Source organism: Nothobranchius furzeri, chromosome 13 (genome assembly GCF_043380555.1).
Source record: "Nothobranchius furzeri strain GRZ-AD chromosome 13, NfurGRZ-RIMD1, whole genome shotgun sequence".
Lineage (NCBI taxonomy): Eukaryota > Metazoa > Chordata > Actinopteri > Cyprinodontiformes > Nothobranchiidae > Nothobranchius > Nothobranchius furzeri.
Window position 1 is genome coordinate 37,831,532 of NC_091753.1, and position 18,127 is coordinate 37,849,658.

The 18,127-nt window shown below is 44.6% G+C and overlaps 1 protein-coding gene across 3 annotated transcripts; it reads left to right on the forward strand.

Moving 5' to 3' along the window:
• Positions 1 to 1,839: 1,839 nt before the first annotated feature.
• cluha (clustered mitochondria (cluA/CLU1) homolog a) lies at positions 1,840 to 17,658 on the forward strand. 3 transcript variants are annotated; one of them, XM_015951611.3, is made up of 28 exons: positions 1,840 to 1,956; positions 2,047 to 2,240; positions 7,290 to 7,477; positions 8,308 to 8,479; positions 8,957 to 9,100; positions 9,289 to 9,416; positions 9,501 to 9,655; positions 10,302 to 10,427; positions 10,837 to 10,984; positions 11,054 to 11,146; positions 11,235 to 11,669; positions 11,750 to 12,009; positions 12,092 to 12,486; positions 12,936 to 13,037; positions 13,401 to 13,501; positions 13,581 to 13,733; positions 13,812 to 13,874; positions 13,958 to 14,202; positions 14,285 to 14,369; positions 14,456 to 14,609; positions 14,685 to 14,824; positions 15,974 to 16,054; positions 16,147 to 16,272; positions 16,347 to 16,468; positions 16,546 to 16,639; positions 16,724 to 16,858; positions 16,952 to 17,025; positions 17,110 to 17,658. In XM_015951611.3, the coding sequence occupies exons 2-28, from the start codon at positions 2,102 to 2,104 to the stop codon at positions 17,234 to 17,236; spliced, it is 4,185 nt and encodes a 1,394-aa protein (XP_015807097.1). In that variant the 5' UTR covers positions 1,840 to 1,956; positions 2,047 to 2,101; the 3' UTR covers positions 17,237 to 17,658. The 3 variants fall into 3 exon arrangements, with proteins under 3 accessions (XP_015807097.1, XP_015807096.1, XP_015807100.1); XM_015951610.3 differs by having other exon boundaries at positions 1,894 to 2,240; XM_015951614.3 differs by lacking the exons at positions 1,840 to 1,956; positions 2,047 to 2,240 and adding an exon at positions 3,063 to 3,237.
• Positions 17,659 to 18,127: the final 469 nt, after the last annotated feature.

The following is an 18,127-nucleotide window of genomic DNA, read 5'->3' on the forward strand; positions in this document are numbered from 1 at the left end:
CCTGACTTTTGTTAGTCAGCTAGACTTCCTGTATGACCGACTGACCTCTAAAAGATGAGATGCTGCCTCAATTTTCCTGTTTGCTCATTTTATGATCAGATGTTTCACAATTATACAGCAATATGCCCATGCATTTGTAGTATTTGGTGGTATTGGTTGGTGAAAGGAAGCTAAAGTAATTTTATGATTGATTTTAGATTTTGTGATGTTTGGACATAATTTTAGAAGAGTAGGTTGAGTTTTTAAGATGTTATCTTTTGACACTGTTGGGAGCAAAAATGTCAGCCCCCTTTTTGAGGTTTTTCCCATTAATATTAGTTTCTGCTCCAGTTTTACAAGATGTCACTACAGATTGAGGATGAAGTCCTTGATTTTAGACTGTTCTCTAATGCATGTGCCCTCGAGACAAAGCAACAGTTTTAAACTTGTCATCCACATATACGAAAAAATGTCTTTATTTTCTGTTTATTTTATATGTATGCTGAAACTTTCCAACACATAATTAGAAAATGGAATTTTTTCATCTCTCTCCTGAGTTTTCCTCTCGTAAAAACCTAAAAGCACCAAAGATGCCCTTCACTGACAAATAAAACAGGCAATATGACATGGACAACCATACATTCTTATTAAAACTCAAGATTTGTTTGATTTTCTTACTTTTCAGAACACATTTTACACCACAAAGGCATTAAAACTCTAATCTTAAAACATTTCCATCTCTCTTTAAGCACTAATGAAAATCTAATCTTTATCTCAATCCTTTTTCTCTCATCTTCTTTTGTCCAGGCTTCAGTTAGATTGTTGACTTGTGAGTGGCTCCATCATGCATCTTGTTTTACATATTATGTGGATTCTAGCAATAATGCTGTTTGGTACTCTAAGTGAAACAGAGAAAGAAGCTTGACCCATAGGTGAGCATGAAATATTGACTGATTACCGCATATACTGTGTTGGCTTCCTACAATGATACTGTCTGCAAAAAATGAATAAAATGGAGGATGGTTGAGTCTGATGAGTTCTTGGAAAGTTCACCAGAGAGCCTGGTTTAAAGGGAAAAAGCTAATTTGCAAGTGAATAAATAAATACAAAAAAAAAGTCATGTTTCCATCAACATAATAAACACACACACACACACACACATATGCCTGAGCCAGCGAATCTACGCCCAGCCCCTCCCCAATGACTGAGCTTCTCACCCTATTTCTACGGGAGAGCCCAGACAACCTGTGGAGATTTTGGCCATTTGTATTCACAATATCACTACTAATATAAATAAATAATATATTCTGTTATTAACAAGTCTTGATAACTAAATAATTTTAATATTTAGGCCTAGACCTTAAAAAGTTGTCTTTTTACAGTGTAGTGTGTTTTAATGCAGAATATTTTAACATTTGAAGTAAATTAGGAATTAAAATCTCCTTAAGATTTTTCTTAAATGTGTGAACTCATCTCATATTTTGTTTATTTATTTAAAATATATTCACTTATTTTTTTTAGCATTTTACAACATAGCTACAAATCACAAATGAATTTGTTTGAAAAGGAAGAAGTAGACTTATTTGTCCCTACCTAACCCTTCCATCATACATAGATTTCTATTTTACAGTTTGAAAGAAAGACAATAACTGAAGAAAGCTGATACTTTTCTAACAAAAGTTCTTTCAAATAAAGAAAATGAAGCATAACAAAACGATAGGTCTCAAGTTTAAAACCAGAGAGGTGCACAGATATTTGGTTTCTATTCCTGTTAGAAGTCCAGCACTTCCTTGGAGTCGCATTTGATCTATTTACGTCACTGTAAAAGGAATTTTGTCCCACGTCGCTTTCCGTAGCGCCACTGTCAGTGGGAGGAGAGGAGGAACGCAAAGGCAAAGAGGTCAAGAGGAGGAGAAATGAAAACCACGTGTGTTCCCCACCATGTACAGCTCTGTTCTTCCTCAGTAGACTGTTTTTGTAAGCTGGTACCCTTTACATGTAGCCAACAATCCTACTCGCACCTGACACGCAGATTTGTTTTTATTTCATCTGTTCCTATTTCATCAGTGGAGCAAAGCTGCAGGGGGTTTGCGTGTGTCAGTAACACTGACTGCCGACCATCATGGTGAGCAAGACAGATGACATTCCGGCGTCAGTGCCTGACTGTAATCCCGTTGATCTGGCGGATGACCCCGGGGATGGAACCCAGGACACTGGCAAAGAGGCCAGCAGGACACGTCTGAAGGATTCCTGCGGTTGTGGTGAGTAGTGCTGCACAGACTCCCCACGTCTCATAAACCAACTAGTTAGTCATTGTAACATTCTGGATTCAACAACGGTAAAGCTTCATCTGCTTCTCTAAATACCAATTAACCACTGTGGGTAAATGTTTTATAAGTTGTTAACAGTGACAGTCACCTGCATGCTGGGGTACGTGTAAGTCAGTCTGAAGGTGGTGATTAGCCCCCTCCTCCTACAAACATCTTCTGAATGACAACTTTATGTGGTGCTTTATCTATATAAACGCTAATAATCGTTCCATACGTGTTTGTAAGTAAGATAATTAGCTATTTATTTCATAATGTATCCTGTACAATGCAGTCGCTGACATTAACCTCTTCCCGACAAGAGCACCAGGTTAACCCAAACATATTAGCCGGTGTGCTAACTTTAGCTCCTCCATTCAGACAGTTAGCTCGCTGGCTAGCCAGCTAACTAGCATGCAGCCGCTCGCGTTTCATTTAACGTGTTGTTCTAAATACAAAAGCAAGATTTTCAAGTAGCTTTTTTGCTAAAATAACGAACCGATAGCTTAAGGTGTCTGTCGGCTTTAACACTCCACAGGGTCTGGTGTCTGAGCGAGCCATCACCCTGACGCACATGTTCGGTAACAGCGTGTCGGAGGAACCGACTGAAGGTCACCTTCAGTGGAGCCTCTCACTGCTCTCGTGAGCACAGAGGGGGGTCAATAACATGCACTATTTCTATTACAAAGCGGCATGTGTCTGACAGACTGCGTGACAGGTGTATTACTGTTTATAACGTAGATATAAGTCCGCGTAACCGATTGGAGGCCCGTGGACCGGCTAGCGGTTAGCAACAACCCTGTTAACCGGCTTCCGTCACACCCGCTCGGTCTGATCCGTTTGTGTGCTCCCGCTCGACCTGGAAGCGGAAGCTGGATGTAGCAGGATCAGTCATGATGCACAGTGAGAGGGAAGGTTACGTTAATAACATATCAGGACTCGTATAAAACCGGTGAGTAACATTAAAGGTTACAGGTTGTGCAGCTGTTCTCAGTTAAGCAGTGGTGGCTGAATGTGGTCGGTCAGAAGCAGATGAAACTGACCTGAGATCTGTCAGCCGGCAAAGTTTAACTTGTGTAGCTACAGAATTCTCTGCACTTGTGTGTGTGTGTGTGTGTGTGCGCGTGCGTGCGTGTGCGTGCGTGTTTCAACATGTGGGACCTTGGATTACCCCTGCAACAACCTCACTGCAAGGGACTGAACTGGTGACGCATTCTAAGTGAAGAGTTGCATTGATTTTGTTATTTTCTGTCGTGTGTGTGTGTGTGTGTGTGTGTGTGTGTGTGTGTGTGTGTGTGTGTGTGTGTGTGTGTGTGTGTGTGTGTGTGTGTGTGTGTGGACATCACTTATATTTGAGCCATAAGGCAACGCTCTATAAAGAGCAGCATGTTCCCAAGAAAGAAACTGAAACCAAAGGGTTATTATTACTAGATAATTGAAGGTGCACCAGAAGACATCAGCTGCAAGAATTGTTTTTGATTTTCACTCTGTATGGAGAAAATTAAGTAAAAAAGAGATGATTTGTGTAGTCTAAAGAATGAATAAATGGGGTAATATTACAATTGTCAACCGCAACGCTTCTTCCAAGATGTTGTAAAAAACATCCTATCCTGCCACAGGACCATCTTATTCCTCCTGAGACAGATTATAGGTGGGATTAATGGGCCGATCACGGTTCAGTGAAGAGTTGTAGCAGGACGATCTTTCAGTGGGCGATGGACACTAGGTGAGGGTCACTTTCAGTGGCTCTAAGGAGCTTAATGTTCCAGTATGTTTAAGAGTGTCCCAGGTAATCCTGGAATCACTGACACCCTGGCACTATTCAACACACCAGAAAACAGTTTATTCCCATAAATTCCAGATTGAATTTCTTGTAAACAAGTATTCTGATTTTCATTATTCTCTGCAGTCTTGTAGAAACCAGGTCCAGGGACCCTCTTTCACCCACAGGGATGCCACTTTATGGTCCAGTCAACACAAGTACAGAGAGGCCTTGTGTGCTGTTTTTTGTTTTCAGGGTTGTCCCACTGGTTAATGTTGCTATGGCAGCAGCCATGGTCCCAGTGTCAAGGGCTGCTTAGTGGATAGGTGAGTGGCTGCAAGGATTATTGCGTTTCAAACCCGATGGACTGTAGAAGAGATCATTCCTGAATTAAAAGATCAGAAATAATAGTGAATTTAACAGGGTTGTTTTGATCCAACATGTTGTTTAGATGCTTTCATGTACATCCTTGTTTTATGGATTACTTACTCTGAACCCCAGCAGAGCTTCTGCATGTTCATAAAGATGAAATGTTTTGACTCTGGTCTGTCTTTTCTTTGATAATTTAATAGTTCTAGTAGAAAGAGCAGCTAAACTTAGACATGCCATTTTTATAACACCTTTGTTTTTGTTTTTTTCTCATTAGTTGTTTCCAAATTAAACAAACTTGTAGATATTCATTTATAAGTTTCCCCAGACACTTAGAAAGTTCCCGAACTCTATTTGGGATGAATATTTATTTTAATCTGAAGGGTAATCGTTCAGAAACTACATGAGGTCAGTTTTGCCATGTTTAATCATCTGCAGGAACATCTGGATCTTAATATTTTAGTAGATGGTGTTCTGTGACACCAGAAGAAAAGTAGATGTTGTAAGGGTATGACAGATCTGCGGAGAGATTTTTTGTCTGATCAGCATTTGATTCTTTTTTTTCTCTGCAGACCTAATGGAAGTCTCTAGTACTCTGTCTTACTGTCTGATCCAAACCATACGATAGTTCTCTGTCATGACTTTTAAACTGGTTTTCTTTGGTTACTCAATCGTGTTAGCAGTGATGCGTATAATCATCACCATTTTGGAGGCTGAATACCACAGTGCCACCTGGAGATTACAATAGATACGTCTCTGAAAGTTTCTGTAAAGTCAAAAGAAAAAGTGGCGAGAACACATCCCTGGGATGCACCGTTGCTGATTAGGTTGTAGACATGAATGTTTTTAGTTGAATCTGTTGCCTCCATTATGTCAGTAAGTTCATGCTTGCATCTTTAGACTGGTACACAGATGCTACAGCACCACAAATCATCCATATTCCAGATGCACAATTAAACTAGCTTAATGTGTATGCTAACCCCTCAAACATCCGACTCTCAGAGAAAAGGTGTTTGAATTTGATGAGAAATAAAACTCAGACCCACCCAACACCGAAGCTTCTCCTTTTTCTATTAACTAGTGTGACCTCTCTCAAGCTGTTGTTTGTTATTCAGAATGTGGCCTCCTCCACTTCTTTTCAGTGAGTTCATTCCTACCCAGGGGTCACCGTCCAGCTATGAAGCCCCCTCTCCTCCACCCTCCTCAGTAACCCTGACACTGCAATGCATTCAGCAGCAAGCAAGGACGTGTTTGCTGGCAGCAATTGTGTCCCTGTGAGGGAAAACAGTTGTCTCACAGCCGCATAGCTGGCCTCAGCTTCATACAAATTAACAACTTGTTTTCCATTCTCCTTAACTCGCACAAGGAACGTCATAATCTATATATCTAGTTTGTGTACTTGGAGAAGACGTCCCCGCAGCTCCAATTATAATAAAACTGTAGAATCACTATTATTGGACTTCTGATTGTAGCCAATCATCTGGTTTTATACAAGGCCTTGGCGTGTGCTACAGCAGCTTGTTACTTATTGTCCGATTCCTTACTGCTGTTTTGTAGTCAGCTTGTATTTGGACAGTGAGTACAATGGATGATTTACTTCATTTTTGTCAAACTTACATTGAATTTTTTGAATTTTAAAGGGATATTCCACCCCTAAGAGAAATTTAGTCAGTTGCGATATTCCCCAGAGTTGGATAAGTGACAAAAACAGCCCTGTCATTCTCCTGTCATTCTCCTGATTTGGTAGGATTCTGTTAGCTTTAGCTTAGCATAAACAAAGTAAGTGAATGGTAACAGCTAGCATTTGGTTTGTAAGCCATGAAAATTACTCAGTAATGATCCTAAATTTTCTTTGGGCCTCACAAAATATATCAACTGCAATTCAAAACAATAAGTAACACGACAGAATTACAGGAGCTGATTTAGACTTGGGACTACTTCATGACAAAGCGCTGCTGCAATGCGCATGGACGTGACGCAGCAGCCCTAAAAAAACACCTATTTCTATAAACACAAATGCATGAGTTGCACTGACTTTTTATTGTCGTAGTTTGAGTCTGTTACATTTTTAGTGCAAGAAAATGGTTCTTTTGTAGCAAAGGGTTGCAAAAACTTAGAGCAATACAATGTTTCGCAGTATTCCAACAAAGAAGACATTGGCTTACTGCCCTGGGAGGTCCTCCAACAACACCTGTGGAGAAAGTAAATCAGTATCTGGTTTGTGAGGGAGCGTGTCACACAAGAGGTTGGATGCTAACTGTTACCATTTACTTGCACTGTTTATGCTAAGCTAAAGCTAAAAGAATATTGTTAGATTAGGAGAATTACTGGGCTGGTTACAAAATCCTTTTTCACACTTGTCTAACTCTAGGGAATATGGCTGCATACCAAGGACCTCTTAGGGGTTGAATATCCCTTTAACATTAAAACATCAGAAGACCGTAGCTTTGCTGCTCTTGCCCGTGTCAGACACTCATTATTTTTTCACAAGTGTAACGGTGAGATCCTCTAGTCCCAGTAGTTGGTGTTCTTTGCTGCTGGTAGCTAGTTGGTTCCTGAGGGAGGAAAATCTCTTGACGTTGCATCGGGATTAATGTTGTGTGGATTATCATCTGAAGGTGCCATTTCTTCAAAGCATCGCAGGAAGCAGGCCAGGTTTGAAAGTGTGAGAAGCTCTAAAGCGCCTCTGTGCTCTGTTGTCTCACATGTAAATGGCATTTGTCTCTTCAGGAGTTAAATGTCTTCATCTTTAGCTGGTCCAGCTTAAATAGCAGCTTCTTAGAATTCATGACCTGTTTTTTTTCCTGATCCAAATGAATTCCTTGCCTGGGTCTAAATGGATCAAGATTCACTGGAGATCTCTGTCATTACAGTGCACGGTGCAGAAACAGCCATGGTGAATGGGGACGGGGCTCATGAGCACACGGCGGAGCCAGAATCTAAGCAGAACGGCGAGGCAGATGGAGGGGAAGAGTCCAATGAACAGGAAGTGATAGTGATCCAGGACACGGGCTTCACTGTGAAGATCCAGGCTCCTGGGACAGAGCCGTTTGACCTGCAGGTACAGCTTAGCACTCCCATCAGGGTGAGCAGACAACAGCTGTGTGTACCAAAACCAGACAACTCCTTAATGGAGTCACAGCATGTTCCTCATCCTCTATCACAACAAAGGATGAAGTGATTACCACCCGTAGACACCTCGACAGCTCGGTGTGGCCTAGTGGTATGAGTGTCCGCCCTGAGACTGGGAGATCGTGGGTTCAAGTCCACTATTGGGTCATACTTATGACTTTAAAGAGGGACTGCACACCATCATAAAATGTAACTCAGCCCCTAGTCAAGATTTGAAAAAATGCTATGAAAGTGGGCGTTGCCAGGAGACACGGAGTGGCATGGCCAAGTCTGGGGAATTTCCTTCCTAGGTGTGACGGGGGGGAGGAGACTGCACCGACGACATAGAATTGTACGAGGCCCAGCCCATCACAAATTTAAAATGCAGTAGCCACAGTTCAACCTACAGGGGGCAGCACTAAGACGTTTTTAGACCTAGATTTTAGATTTAATCAAGTTTACACAAACATGTCAAAAAATGCACAGAAATGGAAAGATTGTATTTGTAAAGACCCAGTTATACAGTTTATGAGCAGAAAAAAGTTATTTTGGGGTTTAGTTACTCTTTAAAATGGGACCCAATGCCTCCCCGCTTGACACTCCGCATTAAGGGGTTTGATTGGGGGTCAAACCACCAAATGGTTCTTGAACGTGGCCGTAGCTCACAGATCTCACCAGGGGATGGGTCGGATGTTGAGAACAAATGGGATAACTTGGATTTTAACTACAAAGTTGTGATGAAGCCTCTACTCATATGTCTCCTAAACTTTTGTTAATCAGGTTTCCCCCCAGGAAATGGTGCAGGAAATCCATCAGGTGTTGATGGACCGTGAGGACACCTGCCACCGCACCTGCTTCTCCCTGCAGCTGGACGGGAACGTGCTGGACAACTTCGCTGAGCTCAAGTCCATCGAGGGCCTGCAGGAGGGATCGCTACTCAAAGTGGTGGAAGGTCAGACTCAGGGCTGTAGTCGGGCGTTACGACTGAACCATCTAGAGTTTTTCTTGTTTTTGTCCAAAGGTTCAGATGTTCACACAGGAAAATGAAACGATTAACAACTTTTATTCTGTTCCTCGTGTCTGGTTCAGTTTCCTCTCAGCGAATCATTTTCCTGCTGCTCAGAATTTAAAATATCCAAATTATTGTTCATTTAAAGGCTGGTAAATTATATTTGAGCTTTATTATAATATGTTAATGTTCCTAAAGTACCAAATGTAATTTATCTTCCTTATTTTTTATAACTTCAGCACTTTTCAGTTATAAGGAGAAGTTATCCTTGTTCATGAGATCTGTAACACGATGATGTCATGAAGCAAACAAAAAGAAGTTTGGACCACAAATGCATCTTTTGTGTTTAGATGCACAAAAAGCTGTTGAACACAATTCAGGAGTGAGTGTGTTTGTTTGTTTTGTTCCTTGGGTCTCCAGAGCCCTACACGGTGCGTGAAGCCCGCATTCATGTCCGCCACATCAGAGACCTGCTGAAAAGTCTGGACCCCTCCGACGCCTACAACGGAGTGGACTGCAACTCCCTGTCCTTCCTCAGCATCTTCACTGATGGAGACCTTGGAGGTTGGAATCGGGGAACATTAAGCTCTTTTCATTCCTTTTGTGTTGCATATAACTTTCTGACCTACAAAAAACTGGTGTTTCAACAGTTTTCTGACACCTTTCATAGTATTTAATGGGGCTAGACATTATGGCCATGTGTCTGAATACATAAACAGATGAGGACTTAAATTTATCTGGTGTGGTTTCAGAGACCGGCAAGAGGAAGAAGAAGGGTAACGAGCTGGAGCAGATTGACTGCACCCCCCCAGAGCACATCCTACCCGGCAGCAAAGAGCGCCCACTGGTGCCCCTCCAACCACAGAACAAGGACTGGAAGGTTAGAGAACGCCCATGAGGGCATGAATTCTGTCGTCTGACCAGTAAAAGCGTTCAAACCAGTATGGCCTGTGTGTCCGTGCAGCCCATGCAGTGCCTGAAGGTCCTAACCATGAGCGGCTGGAACCCCCCACCTGGGAACAGGAAGATGCACGGAGATCTCATGTACCTGAATATTGTAACGGTGGAGGAGCGCCACGTCAGCGTCACCGCTTCTACGCGTGGCTTCTACCTCAACCAGTGAGTCAGCATTTCAGCCCGGTGTCTACTTACAGCTCAGGTTTCTCACAGAAAGGATGTGGGAATCACGGTCGTACGGGTGATGATCTGAGCTTAAACGTTCCTGTGCAGGAAGCATTCAGAGACCATCAGCCATAGATTCCTTTCTAATGAGCTTCTAGTGCATGGAGAAGTACGTTTATATATGAAAAGTGGAGCCTGTAAAAATGTGGACCTGCCATCTTTTTCCAGCTATTTCTCAGCATTGTTGTTTGCATCAGTGCCTTAGAAATGGTCAAAACCTCCAACAAGAGTCTTCATCAGCAGATTATATCTGTTTATCACAGAGCCCTCATAAATGAGTGTGTTGGGGACTGAAACATTAGAGAAAATTTTACTTTTGAAATAATAAACGCTGTTGGATTGTTAAAACTTGAATTGTTCATCAAAAATCCTGAAAATATGGCTGCTTTGAGTGTTTCCTACCTTTTGTGTGAACTCACAGGAAACTACCGCCAGGTGGATTCTTGAAGAGTTGTTTTAATGGCTTTGAGGATGAAAAGAAACATTAGTATTCACAGCACACTGCCCAAAAATGTTTTTACTCTGGTCATGTTTATGAAAACCCATCAGATAAGGATGGATGATGGTGGGTTATGTGTTCCAGGTCAACAACCTACACTTTCAACCCCAAACCAGCCAACCCGAGCTTCCTGAGCCACTCCCTGGTGGAGCTGCTGAGTCAGATCAGTCCTGCCTTCAAGAAGAACTTCACTGCACTGCAAAAGAAAAGGTTCCAGCAGGTTTTTTTTTCATGCATGGAAATGTCATTAAACCTAGTTTACGTCCTAAAAAGGCTATTTGTCTTTATTCCTAATCTGTGTGGACACAGGTGACCTTTGAACTCTCATCATTCTTTTAAAAAGCTTCTCTTGGTTAGTGTTGCTGGGTTTACCTTTAAAGTAACTGGCTTTGACCGGCATTCCTTTGGTAATCCTTTTATTCATTAATCTTATTTATCCGTCAGATTACTTGTTAGTTTCAGGATCTGATCTGGAGTCAGTGTGTCGGAGATTTTAGTAGAAACGGCCGCAGAACTCTGTGTTTTTGTGGTTTATAGTTTTAGTTTTGTGACGCGTTTGCACCGAACCTCGGCCCCAGCATGGACATCCCTCACCTGTCACGTCGTCTTTCTGCTGCAGAGTTCAGAGACACCCCTTTGAGAGGATCGCCACACCTTTTCAGGTGTACAGCTGGACCGCCCCGCAAGTCGACCATGCCATGGACTGCGTGCGAGCTGAGGATGCCTACACCTCCAGGCTGGGTTACGAGGAGCACATACCTGGACAGGTGGGTGCAGCCCGGTCCAACAGAGCAGCAGAGATGAAAAAGAGTAAATGTGAGTTTGTGTTTCTGCAGACAAGAGACTGGAATGAAGAGCTGCAGACCACCAGAGAACTTTCCCGGAAGAATTTACCCGAGCGACTGCTGAGGGAGAGAGCCATTTTCAAGGTATTGTTGGTCTTCTCAGGCTTGATGAGGATTACTTTTTTTTTACCCTGCTTAAGTTTTCATCCCAGTGCCTTGGCCTCCTCTTTAGGTGCACAGTGACTTTGCAGCTGCTGCCACTCGAGGCGCCATGGCTGTGATTGACGGGAATGTAATGGCGATCAACCCCGGTGAGGAGACGCGAATGCAGATGTTCATCTGGAACAACATCTTCTTCAGCCTGGGCTTCGACGTGCGGGACCACTATCGTGAGCTGGGTGGCGACGCCGCTGCCCACGCCGCTCCCACTAATGACTTGAACGGTGTCCGAGCGTACGGCGCGGTGGACGTGGAGGGCCTCTACACCTTGGGGACCGTAGTGGTGGACTATCGGGGCTACCGCGTCACGGCCCAGTCCATCATCCCAGGCATCCTGGAGCGAGAACAGGAGCAGAGCGTCATCTACGGCTCAATCGACTTTGGGAAAACCGTTGTGTCTCACGTCAAATACCTGGAGCTGCTGGATAAGACCAGCAGACCGCTGAAGGTCAGCATCGACTCCATTCGTCTTACGCGACAGTTCTTTCTCGCAGCATCTTCACGTTTCTGTGTGCTGCAAAATCCCAGGTTCAGCAGCACAGAGTGCTCAACGAGAAGGAGGAGGCTGTGGAGCTGTGCTCCTCTGTGGAATGCAAAGGCATCATCGGGAATGATGGCAGGCACTACATCCTGGACCTTCTCCGCACGTTCCCACCTGATCTAAACTTCCTGACCATCGACGGTGAGGAGCTGTCTCCTGAGAGCCAGCATCAAGGCTTCCCCCGCCAGCACCGCCATCGCTTGGCATGCCTGCGCCAAGAGCTCATCGAGGCCTTTGTTGAGCACAGGTGGGTGTGGAGCTATTCCTAATTAAGTTTCTGTCTTCAAAAACGAGACGTGGATGTAACAAGCTGTTCTCTTCCGCTTCAGGTATCTTCTCTTCATGAAGATGGCAGCATTACAGCTCATGCAGCAAAAGGCAAACAAGGACTCTAACAAGACTAATGCTCTCGCCATCACCGACACCTCAGAGGCATCATCAGAAAGCAATGCCAATGCAACCCAGACACGGTCTTCAGATGCACCACACGAGTCCATAGGTGACTCAGAGCAGACAGAAAACAGCACTGCCTCACAAACGGCGACTGAAGGTGATGAAATGTCTTCAAAGCCCACCACAAACGGGCCTCTAGAGCCCGCAGGCACCCAGAACGGAGAACACAAAAGCCCACTGGAGGGTAAGGAGCTTGAGGAAAGTATTCCAGGATTAGCTCAGGCCAAAGAGCTGGCGGAGACCTTAGTCGCCGAAGATGGATCTGGTGTTGGTACGTCCAGAAATACCCCAAAAGCTAAAGCTGTGACCGTGCAGGGAGAGCTACTCTGGTGGATAACGGCATCGACAAAAAGCTAATCAGAAAGACGTGACTTTAGATCCCAAGTACTGGACTCTAAGCATGTTGAGCGTGCATCTCTTCACGGCGTTAGACCAGTCGAATATCTGATGAGACGTTTAATTAGCTGCTTTCCACCTGATTAGCTGCTCCTGCTAGCCGTGGTGGTGGTGGTGGTGGTGGCCTAATCCCTGTGCTGTGGAGTTTGACCCATTAAACAGAACAATCAGTGCTTGTGGTATTTAATCTACACGTGTCTTGGAATGCAAAATAATAATCTGTAGGTCAACTTGTGGTGGTAGGATTAACTCTTGGGTTTAATGTGGGCGTGGTTTTAAAAATCTGAACTGTTTGTTTATTTTGACTTTTCTAATGACCAACAGATCCTAAAAGCCGGGAAGTGGTCCTCAACGCCTGCAAGGCCGTAGGCTCCATCAGCAACACGTCCTTCGATATCCGCTTCAATCCCGACATCTTCTCCCCAGGTGATGGGAAAACTTTATTATAGAACCGTCTGTGAGAAAGCAATTTCTCAGGAACTGGAATTGGTTATCTGCTCTTTGTTCAGGAGTTGGGGTGGACGCTACGCTGGTTTCCTTTACAGCTTTTATGACAATCATTTTGATTGGGTGGATATTGATACTGAAGCTAAAGTCTGAAGGAAGAGTCAAATCATAAAAATCCATTTTATAAGTTCCTGCTGAAGTAATGTTAATATTTAGCCACAATTATTTAAAAATAAGGTCTAGTGGGAAATCATCCCTGATAAGTTCAGACTGAGATCCTCTGATGGAGTTATAGCTGGTAAATAAAGTGTGTGTGTGTGTGTGTGTGTGTGTGACAATCAGGGGTGCGTTTCCCAGACGACGCCTTAGAAGACGTCCAGAAGCAGAAGCAACTTCTCAAAGATGCCGCCTCCTTCCTGGTGTCCTGTCAGATCCCGTCTCTGGTCAGTGCTGGTTGTTGAACACACTTTGTTTCTGAGCTGGTGGGAGTGTGTGTTAAAAGCTGTGTGTGTGTGTGATTAGGTGAAAGACTGTTTAGACCACAGCGCTCTGCCCCTGGATGGAGCCACTCTAACAGATTCTCTGCACCAGAGAGGCATCAATGTTCGCTATCTGGGCACCATACTGGAGTTTGTGGACAAGACCCCGGCTAAAGCCCAGCTGGAGCACTTCTATGTGAGTCTGGCTCCCCAGTTCTGAGCTGCAGGCTTGAAAATCAACCAGAGTGACCTTTTGTTTTTTTTCTTATCACAGAGAATAGGAATCACAGAGCTGATCACCAGGTGTGCTAAGCATATCTTCAGGACGTACCTGCAGGTTGGAAGCCTTACGTGGACTTCGTCTTACTCCTTAAAAAGACGAACTCCAGTATTCTGATCACAGTTTTTATCCTCCTTCAGGGTGTGGAGCTGTCCGCTCTTTCTGCAGCAGTGAGCCATTTCCTGAACTGCTTCCTGAGCTCCTTCCCCGATGCCGTCGCCCACTTGCCTCCAGACGAGCTCGTGTCACGGCGCAAAAGCCGCAAACGTCGCAACCGGGTCCCCGGGAGCGGAGACAACACGGCGTGGGCCAGCCTGACCCCCAGCGAGCTATGGAAGAACATCGCCTCTGAGGCTCAGAGCTACTATCACTTCACACTGCAGTGGTCAGCATCTCATCTGGTCATGTTGGCGTCTGTTTTAGGGCAACGCGAAAATTTTATCCATGCTGTCTTTTCTGTTCATTAGTGAAAACGTCGACCAGGTGGTGGAGAAGTACGGCCTTCAGAAAACCACCCTTCTCAGAGAAATCTCAATCAAAACTGGCATCCAGGTGGGAGTTTCCTCCCCACAGCCTTTTTTTATAAACCACTCATCAGTGTTTATTTAAATTAAAGGAGATTTCTGATTGATCTCTAGATCCTGCTGAAAGAGTACAACTTCGACAGCCGCCACAAGCCCGCCTTCACAGAGGAGGACATCCTGAATATTTTCCCCGTTGTGAAGCACGTCAACCCCAAAGCCTCAGACGCCTTCCACTTCTTCCAGAGCGGCCAGGCCAAAGTCCAGCAAGGTGATGCAGAGCCAGAAAGCCTGAAAGCGCACAGATCCATGCTTGTATCTAACAGCTGGTGTGAATCGTGTCCAGGTTTCCTGAAGGAGGGCTGTGAGCTGATCAACGAGGCGCTGAACCTCTTCAACAACGTTTACGGAGCCATGCACGTGGAGATCTGTGCCTGTCTGCGCCTGCTGGCTCGCCTTAACTACATCATGGGAGACCACCCTGAGGTCAGCACAGACTGAGTCGGGGTTATTGCTCCATCTATGAGTTAGTGGGAAGAACGGCTCATTTAGGAGTAGAACTGTGGTCTTTAGGCTTTAGCATCCGTTAAATAACAGAATTCCTGCTCAGTTAGCTCAGAGGACAGTTATGACAATATGAGGTCAGCGAGAATGCACGCGCAGCTTGGCAACAGAATGGTGTTGTGTCAGACTTTATCGAGCTACGCTGCGGGGTTATCACCGGCAAATCTTGAATGTTATATTATTAAACTCACTTTAACGAATGGCAACAGACTCCCGGATCCCTGTGGCATTACGGAATGGGTGGAAGATGTAGGTGCGTGGCCAGATATCCAGTGGCCCGATATATATACGTTTTTAGTGGAGAGGCCCAGTAAGTACACACGTGAGACGCTACGGGCATACAAATCGTTAGATGCATACAACTATGTTGTCTGTGGCCACGTACAGAAAGTAAAATATCACGACATAGACTCTGAGTAAACACAGAAGGCACAAAATCAGGACTCGAGGAGTCCAATGACACCTTGCCTGTAAATAAATAGACTGCTTAAAAGCAAACCAGCAAACGCAACTTACTTTATTTAATAGAACACACGTTAACCAGCTTTCTGGTGTAATCTTAGTTCATAATTACCTTACCTGATATAAAATCTGCGCTACAAACTCCAGCATTTCGGATCGTGTTTTCAGTCCAGTTTTCATCAACCCTTTTGATGGCCTGCAGCCACAGACGCCTCCGATTTTGTTGAAATGGATGTGCTCCCTTCGGAATTCTGTAAAGTTTCAGTCCACTGCTTGAAGAGAAGCGATTCTGGCATCCATACACGCAACAACCCGACATTTTTATGTGCTCAGAACTTCAAAACAAAGGGATTAAAACGCTGTTTTAGTATCGAGTGTGAATGAGGAAGCCTTCACTCTCGTTGCCAGGCTGCGCGCGCAACTTTTGATGACGTAGGTAGTAAAAGGGTCTATTGTTTATGCTGAGGGTTAGACTGTGTCACTGGTTTAGCATGTATCTAGTAAACAGTAAGTCGGTGGCTAAAGGTGGATTTTAAACTATGACGTATTAGTTTCAGGCCCTGGTTGATGTCATAAGTAACTGAATGATTCGTGAATATTTACCTGCAGGCTCTGAGCAATCAGCAGAAGGCTGTTCTGATGAGCGAGAGAGTCCTCGGCATCGAGCATCCCAACACAATCCAAGAATATGTAAGCGGAGAACACACAACCGCTTTTGTTACATTAGATAATAAATGTTGACTAAACTAATAATTTAACCCTGATGTTTGTTCTCGTTACAGATGCACTTGGCGCTGTACTGCTTTGCAAACGGCCAGCTGTCCACCGCCCTGAAGCTGCTCTACCGCGCCCGTTACCTCATGCTGCTGGTCTGTGGAGAGGACCACCCTGAGATGGCTCTAATAGATGTGAGAGACAGCTCTGAATCCAGCTGTTTACTAGAGTCTTTGCCTTTCTAATAAAAGACTGAACTGTTTTCCAGAGTAATATTGGGTTGGTTCTGCATGGAGTGATGGAGTATGATCTGTCTCTGAGATTCCTGGAGAATGCTCTGACCATCAACACCAAGTACCACGGGCCCCGATCCCTCAAAGTGGCCCTCAGGTGAGCAGTCTCTGCTGATATTCATGGACTAAAGTGTGCTTGTGACACGGTTATTTACGACGGCCCGTCTTTCTCAGCCATCATTTGGTTGCGAGGGTTTATGAGAGCAAGGCAGAGTTCCGCTCAGCTCTGCAGCACGAGAAGGAGGGCTACACCATCTACAAGAACCAGGTAGGCCCTGCTGGAGCCCGACGGCTCGCTCCGGAGCATCTCTGAGCCACGTCTGAAGTTACATTTGTGTTTTTCTCTTCCCAGATGGGCGAGGCTCACGAGAAAACGAAGGAGAGCTCGGAATATCTGAAGTATCTGACCCAGCAGGCCGTAGCTCTGCAGAGAACCATGAATGAGATCTACAAGAACGGCTCAAACGCCAGCATCACGCCGCTGAAGGTAGTTTCCTCAGAGTCAGACGTGGAAAATCGTCCTCTGGTTTAAGTAAAAATATTCAGCCCTGATGTTTTTATGACCCCCCTCCTGTTTCAGTTCACTGCTCCTAGCATGGCCAGCATTCTGGAGCAGCTCAACATCATCAACGGCATCATCTTTATACCACTCAGGTAGAGTCAGAGAGGACTGCTACTTTATTGTTTCTGTGCATGCTCACGGCCTCTTTAATGACTGCTGTCTAATTAAACTTCTAGCCAAAAGGATCTGGAGAACCTGAAAGCCGAGGTGCAGAGGCGGCAGCAACTGCAGGAGCTAGGAAAGAGCGAGGAGCCCACCGAGGGCAGCCCACTGGAACTGGAGGACAAAATCCCTGTTGATTAATATTCAAAAGGCCCGACGAAGCCACTTCCTGCTAAAAAGGCTGTGATGTCACAGCCAAGTCGCAGAGCCTGTGAAACCATTAAAATCAGCATTGAAATAAACTGGGGGAGGGAGGGAGCAGAGACTAACTGTATGACCTGTAGGAGGAAAGAAAACGGAGCAGGACTTTCCTACAAGGTAGGAGAGAAAAGAGAAATCACAGATGACAGAATCAATGTAACGTACGTTCTGAAAGGTTCTAGCCTTAAGAACCTGTTGGTGGTTGCTTGTAAATGTGGTGAAGGGTGGCAGCTGGAGAAAAGAGACCAAGAGCGACCATGACATCATGAGCCTTATCCGTCTTCATCCAAACTCCCAACAGCCACCAGGACTGTGTTTTGCCCCGTCAACGAGCCTTGACCCAATTCTCAGCACGCGGACCCAAACGTGTTGGAGGTGTGCTGAATGAAACGGCACCGACCCTGTCCCAGAACTCAGGGGCTCTTTCTACTGTGCACTAAAGTCAGAATAAAATCAGTCGAGTTGAGCACGGGGCTTCAGAATGTAATTTCCTCTCTGTGGTTTTTATCATCCTTAGACGTCCCTGATGTCTTTTTGATCTGAGCATCAGAACAATGAGGTTCCAATCGACCCATGAGCGATTTTCTCTTGTTTTGAGAGGGGGTTTGTAAAAGTGCACAGGATCAATGGAGAAAGTATTTTATGCATACTGATCATCAGTTAATTTAAGCCATGTCTGTTTTATAGAAGATGTGTAAATCTAATGGAGTTCTGCAGATTAAAATACGTCCACTTTAAACGGTAGATTTATTCACCAATATTCTAGCTGTGCCCAATTTTCTATTTTTACATTCTTACAGAAACTATCTGCATGCGTGTGCATACGTGTGT